The sequence below is a fragment of the Triplophysa dalaica genome, chromosome 13, assembly GCF_015846415.1.
Source record: "Triplophysa dalaica isolate WHDGS20190420 chromosome 13, ASM1584641v1, whole genome shotgun sequence".
NCBI classification, from domain to species: Eukaryota; Metazoa; Chordata; class Actinopteri; order Cypriniformes; family Nemacheilidae; genus Triplophysa; species Triplophysa dalaica.
Genome location: NC_079554.1, coordinates 20,908,616 through 20,924,954, shown reverse-complemented (window position 1 = coordinate 20,924,954; position 16,339 = coordinate 20,908,616). Strand labels below are relative to the sequence as shown.

At 36.4% G+C, this 16,339-nt stretch overlaps 1 protein-coding gene across 1 annotated transcript; it reads left to right on the top strand.

Moving 5' to 3' along the window:
• The first annotated feature begins 4,583 nt into the window (after positions 1-4,583).
• esrrgb (estrogen-related receptor gamma b) lies at positions 4,584-12,721 on the top strand. Its single transcript, XM_056764318.1, has 7 exons — positions 4,584-4,742; positions 6,406-6,770; positions 7,342-7,458; positions 8,185-8,286; positions 8,371-8,553; positions 10,387-10,656; positions 11,055-12,721. Exons 1-7 carry the CDS (start codon positions 4,684-4,686, stop codon positions 11,297-11,299), a joined length of 1,341 nt encoding a protein of 446 aa, XP_056620296.1. The 5' UTR covers positions 4,584-4,683; the 3' UTR covers positions 11,300-12,721.
• Positions 12,722-16,339: the final 3,618 nt, after the last annotated feature.

The window sequence follows — 16,339 nt, the reverse complement described above, 5'->3', positions numbered from 1 at the left end:
TTTAAATTGTATCTTGTTTTCTTCTTTGATCAGACATTCTTGTAGTTTTTCAATTTAGTCTCTAACTTCAAATTTATTTAAATTGATCCTCTTAAATGATTTTAAGGAGTGATAGATTTAAAGTCCCCGTGAACCGGAAGTTGCAATGGGTGTGGCTTGCGTTTTTCAATGCGAATTGATTGGATGTGTAGAAAGATCTGTTACACTAAACACGTTTTTTTAAATGAAACTGGCAGCAGACTGACAGTTGAAGGGGAGGAGTTAACGTATGCTCCGGCCAAGCTGTCTAGTTTACATCATTTGAGATGGATAGTCATTTCAGATTTTAACTGAAGCTTATAAAGGGTACATTACTTTATAAAAGAAAATGACATTGGTAAACTATTGACTATAAACGCTGCAATATTTCATAAAAAAATAAGAATGGTAATTTTTAATTTCACTGGGACTTTAAACAAAAGTCACATCTCAATGGAAAAATTTATAACAGAGAAGTTGCTTTTAAACGTTTCTCTGCCTCGAAAGGAACCACATATAACAGCTTGAGGACCAGATGATAGCTTTAAGAAGTTAATGAATAAATGTAATTCAAATTTTAGTAGAATTTAGGTTTTTCTTCAACACTTGGATATCCAGGCTGAATTGTTTTGCTTGTCAAATGCAGTTAACATTATGTGGTAAAAATTGAACTAGAACTGGATTATTTTGTATTCTTACCACACTGTGAAAAGGGCCCAAATGATGTTACTTCCTTTTTGTTATAACTTGCAGATGGTGCAGATTCAAGTGCATTTACCTGTCTGTCTCGGAGTCTTACAGAAGTGTTTTTTTGTGAGATGGGAGATATGAAATAGACCCAGTCAGTTTATAATCGTTCTCACCTCTGTTACGTGGCTATTGCTGTGTACACAACAGTCTCAAATACACACACATCCAAATTATTTTAAGAAACGTCAGCGTGGATAAAACTGGGAGAAAACTAAAGAAAGATTTCAAATGATGCCAAAGGGTTCATGTTAAAAGTTTTGGGTGCATTTCTAAAAACAAATGCATAAATAATCCAGTCACTCAAAACTTCTGCAACGTATCTTGTTTAACACAAAGGTAATGCAGAACTCCTATATAGCACATGTCACAGAGATTTGGGCACATCTTAAGTGGTGTTATGGTCAAACGCAAACACAGATCTGTAATAATGATTAATTGTGTGGTGATCAGACGTGGATCTGATCTGGGTGTAGTTCTGATATAGAGGGTGGAGAGAGAGAAGAGACGGATGTTTAAAGAGAAACACTTCCTGATGTGTTGTCTGCATTGACAATGATGATGGCGAGAGTTTTCGAGTCAGATTTAGACATGGAGATATCTCTTTGTTAGCAGCTCAATGTGTGTTTGCCTTCATAACCGGGTAATGCAACTGAAAACAATGTGTTTGAATTGAAAATGATGGAGGTAAACAGACAAAGCTACGCATGATCTCATGAACAAACCCTATTGTTTCTTTAAAGTTTGTTGAACATGCAAAGTGTGGAGTGCAGAATAGTTTGGCCAAAAATGAAAATACACTGTAAAGATTTCCCTGTGTTTTTACAATAAGTTACTGGCATTATGGTTGCCAGTAAGTAACTGTATTTTAATTTTCAGTACCTGTACTTTTATCGATTTTATGGCACGCAAAATATTATTGTATAGGTGCAAAACGGTACTTTTTCTGTATTTTAACTGTAATTTTATATTCTGCTCATTGTACTGTATTTTTATAATACTGTAATTTGCTGTAATACCTTTAATGACACATTACTACTAATTATTACTTATTACATGGTAACAAATAATATCATATATTATAAGTAGTAAAGTTTACAAATCTACAGTTATTTATATGGTAAAACTACCATACTTCAGAATTACATAATGAATCAAAAGGCAATCCAAGCAATGTTTGTAGCAAAAATATTTTTATTAAATCATTTCATTGAAACGTAGTCCAGAAACTGCATAACTTGCAGTCGTAGCTGGACATCCTAAACCTAGGATGACTTCCCTTGTTACATTACAGATAAACCAATCCAGCTAAAAAAGCAATTGTGAGACTGTAAAACAAATAGACACATAGAACAAAATATGTTAGCCATATAGAAATACGTACAAGTTGTGCAGGAAAATGTTCCCTCTCAATCAAAATTACGCATTATGAACTGCAGTATTTTACTGTCGTGTAGAAATGCGGTATTGTAATGTGCATTTTTACAGTAATGTGGCTAAAGTCTATTACACTGAGTGAAAGAATGTAAAGTGCTGCATTTGTGAATGTGAACACACATCTGTAGTCTACAGACTGATCACATATGCAGGTCTCTAACATTATAGTAACACACACTGATATCCATTAAAGATCAAATAACGTAGCGCCTGATAAGAATATAAGCATATCAGGATAAAACCTTTTAATTGTTGTGAGTTTTAGGGGTCGTAATTTTGATACACAGGAAACTATTTAATGAACAAATATGTTTAAAGGGATAAAAATTCTGTCACCTTTTATTCACCCTCATGTTGTTCAAAACCTGTATGGTTTTGTTTCTTCCGGAGCACAAGTGAAAAGAGATTTTGAGAACGGCTCAGTGGTTTTGCATCAAGTCAATGTAAGCCAGGGTTGTTTAGATACCAACGTTCTTCAAAATATCTTCTTTTGTATTCTGCAGAAGAAACAAAGTCATACAGGATTCAGGGCTGTGTACATTAGGAAAGAATCTTGATTTTGGTATGATAGCCTACAGTATCAGTTTAATGTTCGTGTTAAATGTTTCAGGGGTTCACGCTCTTGTCATTACAAACCTGTATAGCAAACCATAAAAAATCTCTAATCTGCTTTTGCAATGAACTGAAAATGGCAAAATCCAAGAAGGATGAAAAAAATAGTAAAACATAAACAACAAGCTATATTTCAAGGATTCTGAACCCAAACCAGATTGTGTTCTTAACAGTTCATACACAATTTTGTGTGCAAGAGAGGAATGACATGAGGGTCTGTAATGACAAGATTTACTGCTGGATGTACATTTCAACTACATTTTTATGATGAGAGTCGTGCAGATTTTTATTAAAGAAATCTGAGCATGTGCTCCTGTGTTCAGATAACACTTAAAAATCTCCAACTCTTATCAGTTTGAGTATTAGCGTCTCGGAAACCTTTCATATTATAGTGACGTCTTTTCATATTCAGCAACCAGTTGCAGTGACAAAAGAAATCTAGACGTTCCTTATTTGCTTTTCTTTCATTTTTACTTAATTTCTTGTTCATCTTTGTAGACCTTATTTGGAGTCTTCTTAAGGTTTTATGCTAAAAATGGCAGTTTTATGATCTTTTAAATAATAATATGGGATGTTTCTGTGTTTTCACCCATGTTTTGCTTAAATCCTTGAAACTAAATTCTGAAATAAAAAAAAGCAAATCAAACCATGTCACAAAAGCAAACAAGCACGCTCCAATCACAACATTTTGCAAAAAACTGGACTACTTAGACACTTTTTATAGCTAAATAATTTCTTTAGAGATTCCACTTTGTTTAATATTTTGTTATCCAATGCAAGGATATTTCTACATATTGAACTGGGTCTTCCAAATTCTTTCGTGGCTGCATTGTATTTTTTGTGTATTGTGACAAACAGTGTTGTCAAACCACTGATATATGTTTACTACATTGAAAATTTAACATAAACATACCTTAAACCTCAAATAGGCTATAATCTATTACACTGAGTGAAAGAATGTAAAGTGCTGCATTTGTGAATGTGAACACACATCTAGTCTACAGACTGATCACATATGCAGGTCTCTAACATTATAGTAACACACACTCATATCCATTAAAGATCAAATAACGCAGCGCCTGATAAGAACATAAGCATATCAGGATAAAACCTTTTAATTGTTGTGAGTTTTAGGGGTCGTTGATACACAGGAAACTATTTAATTAACAAATATGTTTAAAGGGATAACAATTCTGTCACCTTTTATTCACCCTCATGTTGTTAAAACCTGTATGGTTTTGTTTCTTCCGGAGCACAAGTGAAGAAGAGATTTTGAGAACGGCTCAAGTCAATGGTGGCAAGTGTTGTTTGGTTACCAACGTTCTTCAAAATATCTTCTTTTGTATTCTGCAGAAGAAACAAAGTCATACAGGATTCGAGGCTGTATACATTGTGAAAGAAATTAGGTTTTTGGTATGATAGCCTACAGTATCAGTTTAATGTTCGTGTTAAATGTTTCAGGGGTTCGTTAGGCCTTTAGTCCTTCTTCAATACCCAGTTAAATGAATGTAGATGTAAAATAAAATGTAATGTTTTCATGAACACATATCTGAAAAACGTGTCATTTCGAACCCCGAAACGCCACCTGCAGCTCCGACGCTCACCTGCGCGAATTCTATCAGTATTCACAAACAGGCGTTCCCATTGGTCCGTCAGCTTAAGGGGCGGGGAAACGTCAAACACTTGATTAATATTCATGAGCGGTGGTTTGGTTTAAGCCTTTACGCCGAAGCGGCAGAAACACACTGAAGAGATACAGAGACCAGACGAGCATCTTTACAGTTAAACATCATTACTGAAGGAGAATAATTGAGATATTTCGTGTTTTTCTTTTTTTAACGAGGCTGTGGTTTGATCGCGAGCTGTCTGATGGATCTAGTGCAGTTTTATCAGCCGGAATCTTTTTCCTTTCCTTCTGAACCTACCAAGTAAGAATCTGTATTACTTTACAGCTTTTTATGAGGATAAATTATGTATTACGTATTTTATCTTCTTGTATTTGTTGGAATCGTGCTGCAAAAGTTGTTTAACTGTCGAAAAGCAGCCTAACAAAGTGTACTAAATAATAATATGATTCCTCAATTAATACAAACAATTATTGTTTTCACCTGGTTTTAGAATAACGAAACATGTCATGTTTTTTATGATTTTCAGTATGATTTTGATGGAATCTTTGGTTTGTAATTTTTTATTAGGATTTATGATTTTTATATTATGAGTTTAATATACGTTTGAATCTCTGAGACATGTGAAAGACATACAGACATTTAGACATAGCCTATGATTTGCATTTAATAAATGATGTAAAAATTATATTTTAAATTATACTACATACAATAATAATATATACTCATTTATTTTATATGTAAACACATGTTTTTAAGACTCAATTATATCAAGATTTTTTCGATCTGTCAAAATACCAAAGTTCAGATTTTATAAAGAGTTTGGAGGCATAAGTCATACTTCAAATATTGATAAACATATTAAGACATACTTTTATTTTTAGAAATTCTACTATTTCAAAAAATACTGAATCTTTCTTTAAATCACAGTTTCTTAATGTCTTTGTATTTTTCTCATCGCATATAACTCTTATAATATGTAGTGTTTGGCCGTCTATCATGCAGCCCAGGTTGTAGAAACGATGGAAAAGTTGTCCGGCTGGATGTGTGTAGTTGTGAATTGTCCTGCTGTAATCTTATCTGCATTCAGGATTAAACACAGACAGAAAACATTCAAAAGAATCATATCAAAATCACAGTTCTGATCAAATAAGGTCTGTGGATAAAACAAACAGAACAAATACCAGACAGAGGAAGTTTATATTAAACACAGCATTCGTTAATTGATCATTAAGATTATTTAGTGTACTTACGAATCAGAAGGGGATTTACAAGACATCAAAGCACTTGTTTAAGTTTCACAAAGAACTTTAAAAGGAAGGAAGAAGTATAAAAGAATTGAAAATATAGATATATAGAAGATTCGTCACTGGTTCAATGGTGCAGAAAAGATTATGATGCTTGATTTTCAATTCTTATAGAGTGAAGTATACTCAGAATCCAGTCCAGTCATCACTTAACCCATACAAAAATCATAGAAATAATCACATTTCTTATAATATATATATAGTATGATCTTGCTGTGTTTTTACTGAAGAATTAAGGCAGGGAGCTTTAATAAGCACATGTTCTGGCAACATTCTCTGACCGTCTTAAAGCAATAGGATTTGAGAGCCGGTGATGGAGTCAAGAGTAATTCCTTTGATCCCAAACAAAACCCTGATGGGCTTTAAGATCACGTTACCGTGTGTGAGAGAGTGAGAAAAACAGGTGTGTTCAGGTGCTGTGTGTACTGTAAACACTCGGTCAAAACTGACATTGTTGAAAACTTGTGCTGATAAAAAGGAAAGTTGCCGTTGTGTGAGTCGAAAACTAAAAAGAGAGATGTGGTTGACATAACTTCACTGTTGAAGTTTCATTTACTTTCATTTTACAGTCATTTTTATAGAACTGTTATAATGTTATGCAAAGTAATGGAAATGAAATGCATACAATGTTTTACTTCTTCTTCTCTCTGCTTCCAAAGCTTTTTAGACATGATGTCAATCAACACCCACTGCCCCACCTACATCAAGGCAGAACCATCGAGCCCCGCCTCCCCACTGGACAGTCTGACCCAGCACAGTCCAGGGGCATCTTCAGATGCTGGAAGCAGCTACAGTTCAGTAACTAAAGAGATGCAAACCGGTCTGGACTTTCCAGTAGGGGCAGTGTTGAGTCCTAATGGCGCCCCCTTCAGGCTGGTGGAGGAATCACAGGTGAAGAGCGACTACAGGTTGAGTTCGGCCACCAAACGTCTGTGCCTGGTGTGTGGCGATGTTGCATCTGGATTTCACTATGGGGTGGCGTCCTGCGAGGCCTGCAAAGCGTTCTTTAAACGTACCATTCAAGGTCAGATTGCAAAGGACGTCTGTTTTGTACGTTTAGGTTTCTCATTATAAGAGCTCAATCGGTTTTGCAATGTCAAAAATGACTTTTATTTCATTCATAAATCTATTCAAATATTAATTTATTTGAGAAATCTTTTAAAATTAAAGGCATATAGATTTACTACAATTTATACTCCTTGTATTTGTTATGCTGTGGTTTGAAAGATTGTCTTCACCCTTTGCTTCACTACGAACAAAACTGAAGGTAGATTAAAGTGAGGTCATGATGGCTAAATAGATTCAAATAGATAAATCACATTGGACTTAAAGAAATCACATTGCATCATTTGCAAATCCACTCTGATTGGTCAATGAGTATTATGCTTTCTGTTGTTCAGTTATCTGCAAATAATCTGTCTTTGTCTTTTACTGTCTCTGGCTTGAATTGTGCTTGTGTTATTTTTAGACATCATGGTTCCCATGTCTTACTGTAAAATACAGGATGATGATGTAACCGCTGTGATCAGTCAGAGGTTAAACCTAGACTGCCAGAGGTTAAACTCATCTGTCTGATTTCTGTCTGTGTGTCTCAGGTAAAATAGAGTACAGTTGCTCGGTCAGCAGGGATTGTGAGATCACTAAGAGACGGAGGAAGTCTTGTCAGGCCTGTCGCTTCACTAAGTGTCTGTCTGTGGGGATGCTGCGAGAAGGTAAGTGTTTATCCCAATTCCCATTGTAGTGGTGTAAAATAATAAAAAAATCTGTTTTTGAACTCTTCAAACAACAAAACCCTTAATAAAAAATTGTTATAACATTACTTTCTACATGAAAATAATACAAATGAAAAAATGCGGCCGGATATGTTCTGCGTGGTTTCGTGAGGTTCCTCTTAGTTTGTAATGGGAGCCAAAGACTGCACACATACACATGATTCATATTTTATTATATAATGTATTTTGATGTAATATATCTTATTCATAGTCGTATTTAAGTGTATGGATTCAGGTGTTCTGAAATAAGCAGCTATATTCAAGAGGTCTCGCACCACACACACACACACCGCCTAGAGAGATTTTCAATAAAAATAATATCCATACTCAAATAAAACTGTAGTAGTCAGCAAATAATACCATGTTGTGCGTATGTGTGTGTGCAGGTGTGGAGTAGGTGCTGCCCTGATTTACTTGCTTATTCAGGATTTTCTGTTGCAGAAGACACACACATACAGATTTTTATAGTTGTTGTCCTTTTTTTTGGATAATGAAAGAAGTTTCAGATGAGTCAGACCCAATTTAAACTAGAAACACACACACATGCAAGCACACACATGTATGCACACACACACTTTCATAAATCTCTTTACAATCAGTACCACGGTAATTGTTTTTGTGTATGTTTTGTGTATAAGTCTCTGTTCATGTTTCCTGTGTATGCAGGTGTGCGTTTGGACAGGGTGCGAGGAGGACGGCAGAAATACAAGAGAACCAACTCCAATTCCAGCGTTTGCCTCAGCGTACAACTTCATCACAGGAACGCATGTGAGAACTTCGACAAATCTCGAATCTGTGTGTCATCGTTTTGCAGGCAGGTGTGTTAATTCCTTCCACGTGTGTCTCTCGTAGCACCCCGCAGCAGTAAGGAGGAGAATAAGGTGGTTAACCTCCTGTTGGAGGCGGAGCCAGAAAGGGTGTGTGCCATGCCTGACCCCGCCCTCCCTGACGGTGACATCAAAGCTCTGACGACACTGTGTGACCTCGCTGACAGAGAACTCATGCTGAACATCAGCTGGGCCAAACACTTACCAGGTACACACTGTACTCAAAACTATCTTTAACGGACCCTCATAAGTGCACATAAACTGGAAAACCCTGACCAGGTCAGAGAGACACACACACGCTTTGACAGCAGTGGCGTGTTGTGTGTATGTGTATTTGATCTTTATGTTTTGGATACAAAGAGATACGTTGTTGTTAGTTTGCAGTTCCTGTGTGTGTTTTGGAAAACACCTGAGGGTGGAGAGATCAGGCGTAACTTCACAACACACACACACAGAACCGGCCAGCACCTGTTTTTGCGTTGATACTCACCTCTGTAGTAATGCTTACAAAACAAACCACAAAATCAGGTGTGTGTGTGTGCTTGTGGCTCACATTTTGCCTACATCGAGGACACTAAAGGATGCCTGAAGGATAGTAAAACCTCAAAGCACCTGCAAATATAAAGTATAAGTACAAAAAAATACAGCCTAAACAGGAAAAATTGAATAACAAATATACTAAATAATGTCTGGTGAGATTTGTGTTTGTGGAGGTGTTAGAAAAAATATCATTAGGCCAGTATAAAGACAATAGAAAGTATTATTATTTATCGCTATGTGTGTGCTTGTTTGTGTGTGACAGCAGCAGGCTATTGTCTTTTCTTTCCCATTTCAAGCTGAAGATAAAAGGAAGATGACATTGGAGATTTAAACAGTTGCAGGGTTGTTTTGTTTGTGTTGTTCTCAGTGTCACGAGGGTCGTTTGATTCTGTTAATGCGTTTTTTGCGGATGTCAATACGGCTGCATCTCCAGAGCGCAGCGTGAATCTCCATCGATCTGCGCAGATCCAATCAGCTAATGAACGTCACCCGCGTGAACACAGCAGTCATCACGCTCTGTGATACACATCAGTGATGGGTGAATAAAATGAAATAAAGCACGCTGACCCCCCCAAACCAATCGCCCGCTTTTAATTAAGTGTGAGAGAACGATTCTGTCTGTCATTGACGCTGTTCTTCAGGACACACAGAGCCTTCGTTCATCAATGGGGTTTCAGTTCGGAGTGAAATTGTTGTGGAAATTAGCTTGAAATTGACAAGATTTTATCTGATTCAAAGCCTGTATATTTATCTGTTTGTTGTTTTTGTGGTTATTTAGGCGATTCATTTCGCTTCGGTTTAATAGCGGAATTTTTGTAGCACATTTTTAAGGTGCATTGTGTGCTTTAGCTAAATAGTTGTTTAAATGTTTAGTTTATTCGTTTTTTAAAATGCTGAGTTGCTCTGGTATGTAGGTGTTTGGTCATTTGTTTAGACGATTTTGCTCTTTGGTTGATACATTGTTTAGTTAAATAGGTAAATGGTTACTTTAATGTTTAACTGATTATAATTGTGTTTGCATCGGGAGAACATTGCATCAGTAGCGCAAAAGGTCGTAGGTTTGACACACACATGCTGAGAAAATATAGTTTGAATTGCATTGAATGAAAGTGTCTGTTAAATGCATAAATGTGGAATATTTAGTGTCAGTTTTGGCAGGATAGACCCCAGGTGCTGAACCCAGTCTTGAAACAACACAATCTTTATAAATGAAGAACATGAAGACAATAATATGGCTGACATTAAAGGCCAAAAAACCAGTCAACAGGGCTGACGGAAAATTAAAATCCTTAAATTTACGTTTACACCACCCTACGAAAAGCTTTTTGAGTTCTGACTGTATGCACGGTTTAGCTGTGTAAACAGTGGGCATACTGCTGGAGGAAAAAGCCATTAAGATGTGACGCACATTGCGTTCATTTAGTCGGGCTTAGTTACTGAGGTAATAAGTTATTTATTTACATAAATGTTTCAGAGATCTGTTCATCAATTGCTCCCGCAGGCTTTTCCAGCCTCTGTCTCTCAGACCAGATGAGTTTACTGCAAAGCGCATGGATGGAGATCCTCATCTTACGTGTGGTGTTCCGATCGCTGCCCTGCGAGGACAGGCTGGTTTTTGCGGACGATTACATTATGGATGCTGAACAGGCCAAATCCGCCGGTCTGCTGGAACTTCACATGGCCATTTTACAGCTGGTGCGCAGGTACAGATCCATGGGACTGGAGCGAGAAGAGTTTGTCATCCTGAAGGCTATCGCTCTCGCCAACTCGGGTAAATAAAATATATTACTATTTTTATTTCGATATGGGCTTTTTAATGGACCATTCTCAAAACTACACTAAATCATGTTTTTTATTACAAAATCAAAATGCATTACAAAATATGTTTGTACATTGTGCCAAGGAAAAAGATGGAGCGTGAAATGTTTCATATGCATTAACAGAGTTGAACTTAACTTAAAATTAAATGAACAAAAATTGTACATGAAGCTGTGACAAATGATGATGCTCCCTCAAATATGATGTTAAAAAGACCATTATTAAAGTAATGTAACAGCATAACAGGGTTGAACAGAATATACAGAAAACACAAAGTCTGTAAAACATGCACACAGTCTTATAGAAAAAAATACACATTGAAATTTTAACTCTCTCTTTCTCTTCTTTTAGACTCGATGCATATAGAGGATGTGGAGGCAGTCCAGGTTCTTCAGGATTCTCTTCACGAAGCCCTGTTGGATTACGAGAGCGTTGTCCACACGGAAGACCCTCGACGGGCAGGAAAACTCATCATGACCCTTCCTCTCCTCCGTCAGACCTCTGCCAAAGCCGTGCGACATTTCTGCAGCATCAAACAGGACGGACGCGTCCCCATGCACAAACTTTTCCTGGAACTTCTAGAGGCCAATGCCTGATGTCTGCTCCGATTGAAGCATCAAACAGAGGTGACTCCACCCCCGCACGATGAGGTCTGCCGATGGACGATTGTTTGTGAATCCCGGTGCAACAAAAGACTGTCACCACTCGTAATAAATCAAACAAGAAATATACCAAACTATACAGATGCGTGTAGACTAGGACCAAAGGTCAACACATAGCTCAAAAAACGAAATCAGTCAAATATATCAGTGAGAGCTCGATGGAAGCGTTTCGGTGACCTGAAACTTGAAGACATTCATTGTTTGATTTTTTTAGCTTTTAACTTGTTAAATGTTGTGTCTCCATAGGGGTGTTTGCCTTGCCAAAGAAACAAACATGAGGGAAAACAAAAAATGCTACACATTTTTAAGTTTAAACATTTCAGAGATTGTTTTGAATGTACTATAATGCATATTTATTGGAGTAGAGGTCAAAAAAGAAGGTCTTTCTATATCAAACAGTATCCGCAAAAAGCAAATATCAAAAACCGCATCGACAATTCTGATAAAAAGAATGAATGCGTTTTATCAACTATACTATTTCCTGAGCGATTATCTTGTGATGTTATTTTAAATGCACAAAAAGCCGAAGCTTCATGGAAGCTTAGTCGAAATGTCGTGTTGAATGGAGTTAGTGGTTTCTTATCACAAGAGCAGGTGGGGGTTTGTTTTATCAGTCACCATGTGTGTTAGTTTTTGAATCATATCAACAGAACTGGACGCTCTGTTCTTATAAAGCGATATAGATTAGCGGCCAAACCAGCCTATTACGTCCGAGAGCAAACTTAAATTGAGTCGAAAAACTACCAACTGATAACAAGCCTTGTTTGATCCATTTTACTGTGTTTTACCACATTAACCTTCCAGCACCCCAAACTGAAAATGTTTGCTCAGTTGACAACAGACAACGTAACTGTATTCATATCTGTTTTCAGAAATAAGTGTAAATATCTTTTATAGCCGTAACAGAATGTTTTGATTGATGTTTTGATTGACTAACACTTAAAAATAATATAATAATAAAAGTAAATTGAATCAACAGTGACCTTGACCATTCATTCACAATGGACACTTCAGAGGTGATGGCTGTGCTTAATCTCTCTCCATGTTGCCTGTGTGTATTTGTGAATATCAGATGTTATTAAGTTTACAATAATGATGGAAACACTTTGTGCACAACAGAAATGCCCTATCTCTTCAGCAGTGTTGGAATTCCGGAATGTGTATGACAGACAGACGGTTTTATTTCTTTATGTGAAAGGTTTATAAATGCATAAGAAGCTTTCACCAACAACAGTAATTTAAGTATCACCTTGGAAATGTCTGTGTTTGATTGTACACATATGCATTATTTTTTTCAAATAAACACTGTAAAGACAACAATAAAACAAAGTGTGTGTTTAAGTACTTAATTTTTTTTTTAATTTAACCTGGTTTTACCTCAAATAAAACAAGAAAACATGATTCCCATAGTTAAAATTAAACATGGTATTGTTACAGTAATCATATTTTTATTGTGGTACTTCTTGTAAAACTGCGATTTTACAATTGATAATAAAAAATATTACCGTTGTTACATACATGTATGTTATAATCACAAGAAGCCTCATTTAAAGAACACCAGAAGAAAGAATAGATGACAAGGATCTTTTCTTATTGAGTTTTGCTTTGGCATAATTTACATATTTCATTTGGCACATTTTCTTTAGAATCTAGTTCTAAAATGCTGTACTTCTTTATTTTTCCACATGGTCCCGTTTACACCACACATGTTTTCTGTAAACACACACACAGCACTCATCTCGTGACAACCGTCTAAAAATGCATGAGAGCTAAATAGAAGCATCAGTCAAGAGTCATGATGTTATAAATCAGGAGAGGTGTGTCTGTGAGTTAAACTGTCACCCTGACAGCCACAAATAACAAGAAACTGACTCCATTGTAATTAACCAAGAGCAATCTGTGAGACACCAAACACATCACAGATACATCCCACGAGTAGATTAGAGTAGAGTAATGTAGACTAGAGTAGAGTAGAGTAATGTAGACTAGCGTAGAGTAGAGTAATGTAGACTAGAGTAGAGTAGAACAGAGTAGAATAGAGTAGAGTAGAGTAGACTAGAGTATAGTAGAGTAGAGTAGAGTAGAGTAGAGAAGAGTAGAGTAATGTAGACTAGAGTAGAGTAGACTAGAGCAGCGGTTCTCAATCCTGGTCCTCGCGACCCCCTGCTCTGCATATTTTGTATGCTTCTCCTACCGCTTCGGAGGTTTGTTTAATACGCCCATAAGAGCCCTGCGAAGTAAACATCACTAGATATTCTGCCATAAATCCCGTTCGAAATGTGGATAATGTTGCGCAAATCTCAAAATTACGGTTAAATTACCCTTCAATCTTCCGTAGTAAGTTTTGTTCTTCGTGTTCTTAAATTAACGTCAGCCGATTTCATGTGTGCAGGGAGTAGAGAGCAATGAACACAGTTCAGGGAACACGTCAATCGGAACGCGGTTCATTCATTAAGCTCTCTTCTAATGAGCTAGAGATTTAAATCAGGTGTGTTAAACAAGAAAGATACACAAAATATGCAGAGCGGTGGGTCGCGTGGACCAGGATTGAGAACCGCTGGACTAGAGTATAGTAGAGTAGAGTAGAGTAGAGTAGAGTAGAGTAGAGTAGAGTAGAGTAGAGAAGAGTAGAGTAATGTAGACTAGAGTAGAGTAGAGTAGAGTAGAGTAGAGTAGAGTAGAGTAGAGTAGAGTAGAGTAGAGTAGAGTAGAGTAGAGTAATGTAGACTAGAGTAGAGTAGAGTAGAACAGAGTAGAATAGAGTAGAGTAGAGTAGAGTAGAGTAGAGTAGAGTAGAGTAGAGTAGAGTAGAGTAGAGTAGAGTAGAGAAGAGTAGAGTAATGTAGACTAGAGTAGAGTAGAGTAGAGTAGAGTAGAGTAATGTAGACTAGAGTAGAGTAGAACAGAGTAGAGTAGACTAGAGTAGACTAGAGTATAGTAGAGTAGAGTAGAGTAGAGTAGAGTAGAGTAGAGTAGAGAAGAGTAGAGTAATGTAGACTAGAGTAATGTAGACTAGAGTAGAGTAGAGTAGAGTAGAGTAGAGTATTGTAGACTAGAGTAATGTAGACTAGAGTAGAGTAGAGTAGAGTAGAGTAGAGTAGAGTAGAGTAGAGTAGAGTAGAGTAATGTAGACTAGAGTAATGTAGACTAGAGTAGAGTAGAGTAGAGTAGAGTAATGTAGACTAGAGTAGAGTAGAGTAGAACAGAGTAGAATAGAGTAGAGTAGAGTAGAGTAGAACAGAGTAGAATAGAGTAGAGTAGAGTAGAACAGAGTAGAGTAGACTAGAGTAGACTAGAGTATAGTAGAGTAGAGTAGAGTAGAGTAGAGAAGAGTAGAGTAATGTAGACTAGAGTAATGTAGACTAGAGTAGAGTAGAGTAGAGTAGAGTAATGTAGACTAGAGTAGAGTAGAGTAGAACAGAGTAGAATAGAGTAGAGTAGAGTAGAGTAGAGTAGAACAGAGTAGAATAGAGTAGAGTAGAGTAGAACAGAGTAGAGTAGACTAGAGTAGACTAGAGTATAGTAGAGTAGAGTAGAGTAGAGTAGAGAAGAGTAGAGTAATGTAGACTAGAGTAATGTAGACTAGAGTAGAGTAGAGTAGAGTAGAGTAGAGTATTGTAGACTAGAGTAATGTAGACTAGAGTAGAGTAGAGTAGAGTAATGTAGACTAGAGTAGAGTAGAACAGAATAGAGTAGAGTAGAGTAGAATAAAAAAAATAGAGTAGAGTATAATAGAATAGAATACCGCAGAGTGGAGTAGAATAGAATACAGTAGAGTGGAGTAGAATAGAATACAGTAGAGTGGAGTAGAATAGAATACAGTAGAGTAGAATAGAATAGAATAGATAATAGTTCCTTTCTGATTTTTTGCTTTGACACAGAAAGTGAATTTCATCAGCAGTAAGAAAACACTGGTTGGGGTTATATTCACAAACATAAGGAGATTATTGTGATTCATGTTCAAACAGAAAAATGCCTAATGAACAAATTCATTATAGCAGTCTGATTGTTTTCTTTTCGTATACAAAAATCTGCAAGTTAAATATGAAAAGGGCTTAAGATCTTATTTTTGCTTGCAAGAATGCAGAGATTAGTAAATATTTTTGAATAATATTATTTGAATTAGATAGTGAGATCCAGGTGTGATTTCTCTTCTGAGATCGAAGACAGCTGGGAAAGAGATTTTTTTATTTATGCCTATGAATAATCAAGCTAATCGATACAGATAAATTAAAGGCCCGTTAGACACTTTCACCTGCATGTTTTAAAATCATTTCACTGTCGGTCAGGATGAGACTCCATCAACACATCAGTTTCACTTCACTGAGAGACCTTACAGGAGTAATTAATGAGGCTCGTATAAGAATTGCTTACACAAGAAGAACACCGTACGGCTGTGCCAACAGAATAAAAAATTAGTGTGTGTGTGTGTGTATGTATGTAAATGTGTGTTTTTGGATACTAAGAATTCTTTGCAGGTGGGAGAGTTCTAGAGGTGTTGCAAAACACTGTCATCGGCAAGAACCGTGATATCAATAACATGCAAAGTCTACAACCGTGATGTCATTAATGTACAGGTTTTATTTATCAATAATACTGGTGCAAAAACTCGCAGTTCGAGAATGATTCGTTTGTGTGAACACAAAACTGAAGGTTATTAGACAAGATTTATTTCATTTCCAAAAGATTATATTGTGATAATATTGCCTTAAGGAAAACTAAAATTGTGCGTTTTAAATGAATTGTGAGTATTGCTTGTCTGCCAAAAGTTTCCAGCGTGATGCCACCGCCATATTGGGAAGGCCAATAAACACATACGAGAGAAATATGAAGGACAGTAACGTTATTTTGTGAACTGTTTTTTCAGTCTCTTAAAAACATTATAACACGTTTTTTACCCTACGTAGATCATAATCTACTGAAATAAGTTTATATATAAACGTTATGTAATTTACAGGCTTCATTCAGAAAAAA

Bases quoted from the DNA above. Each gene is read 5' to 3' on its own strand.
- esrrgb (XM_056764318.1), top strand. From the start codon at position 4,684: ATGGATCTAGTGCAGTTTTATCAGCCGGAATCTTTTTCCTTTCCTTCT. The intron at 7,459-8,184 runs GTAAGTGTTTAT...CTGTGTATGCAG, and splicing joins TGTGGGGATGCTGCGAGAAG to GTGTGCGTTTGGACAGGGTG. The intron at 8,554-10,386 runs GTACACACTGTA...TTGCTCCCGCAG, and splicing joins CTGGGCCAAACACTTACCAG to GCTTTTCCAGCCTCTGTCTC.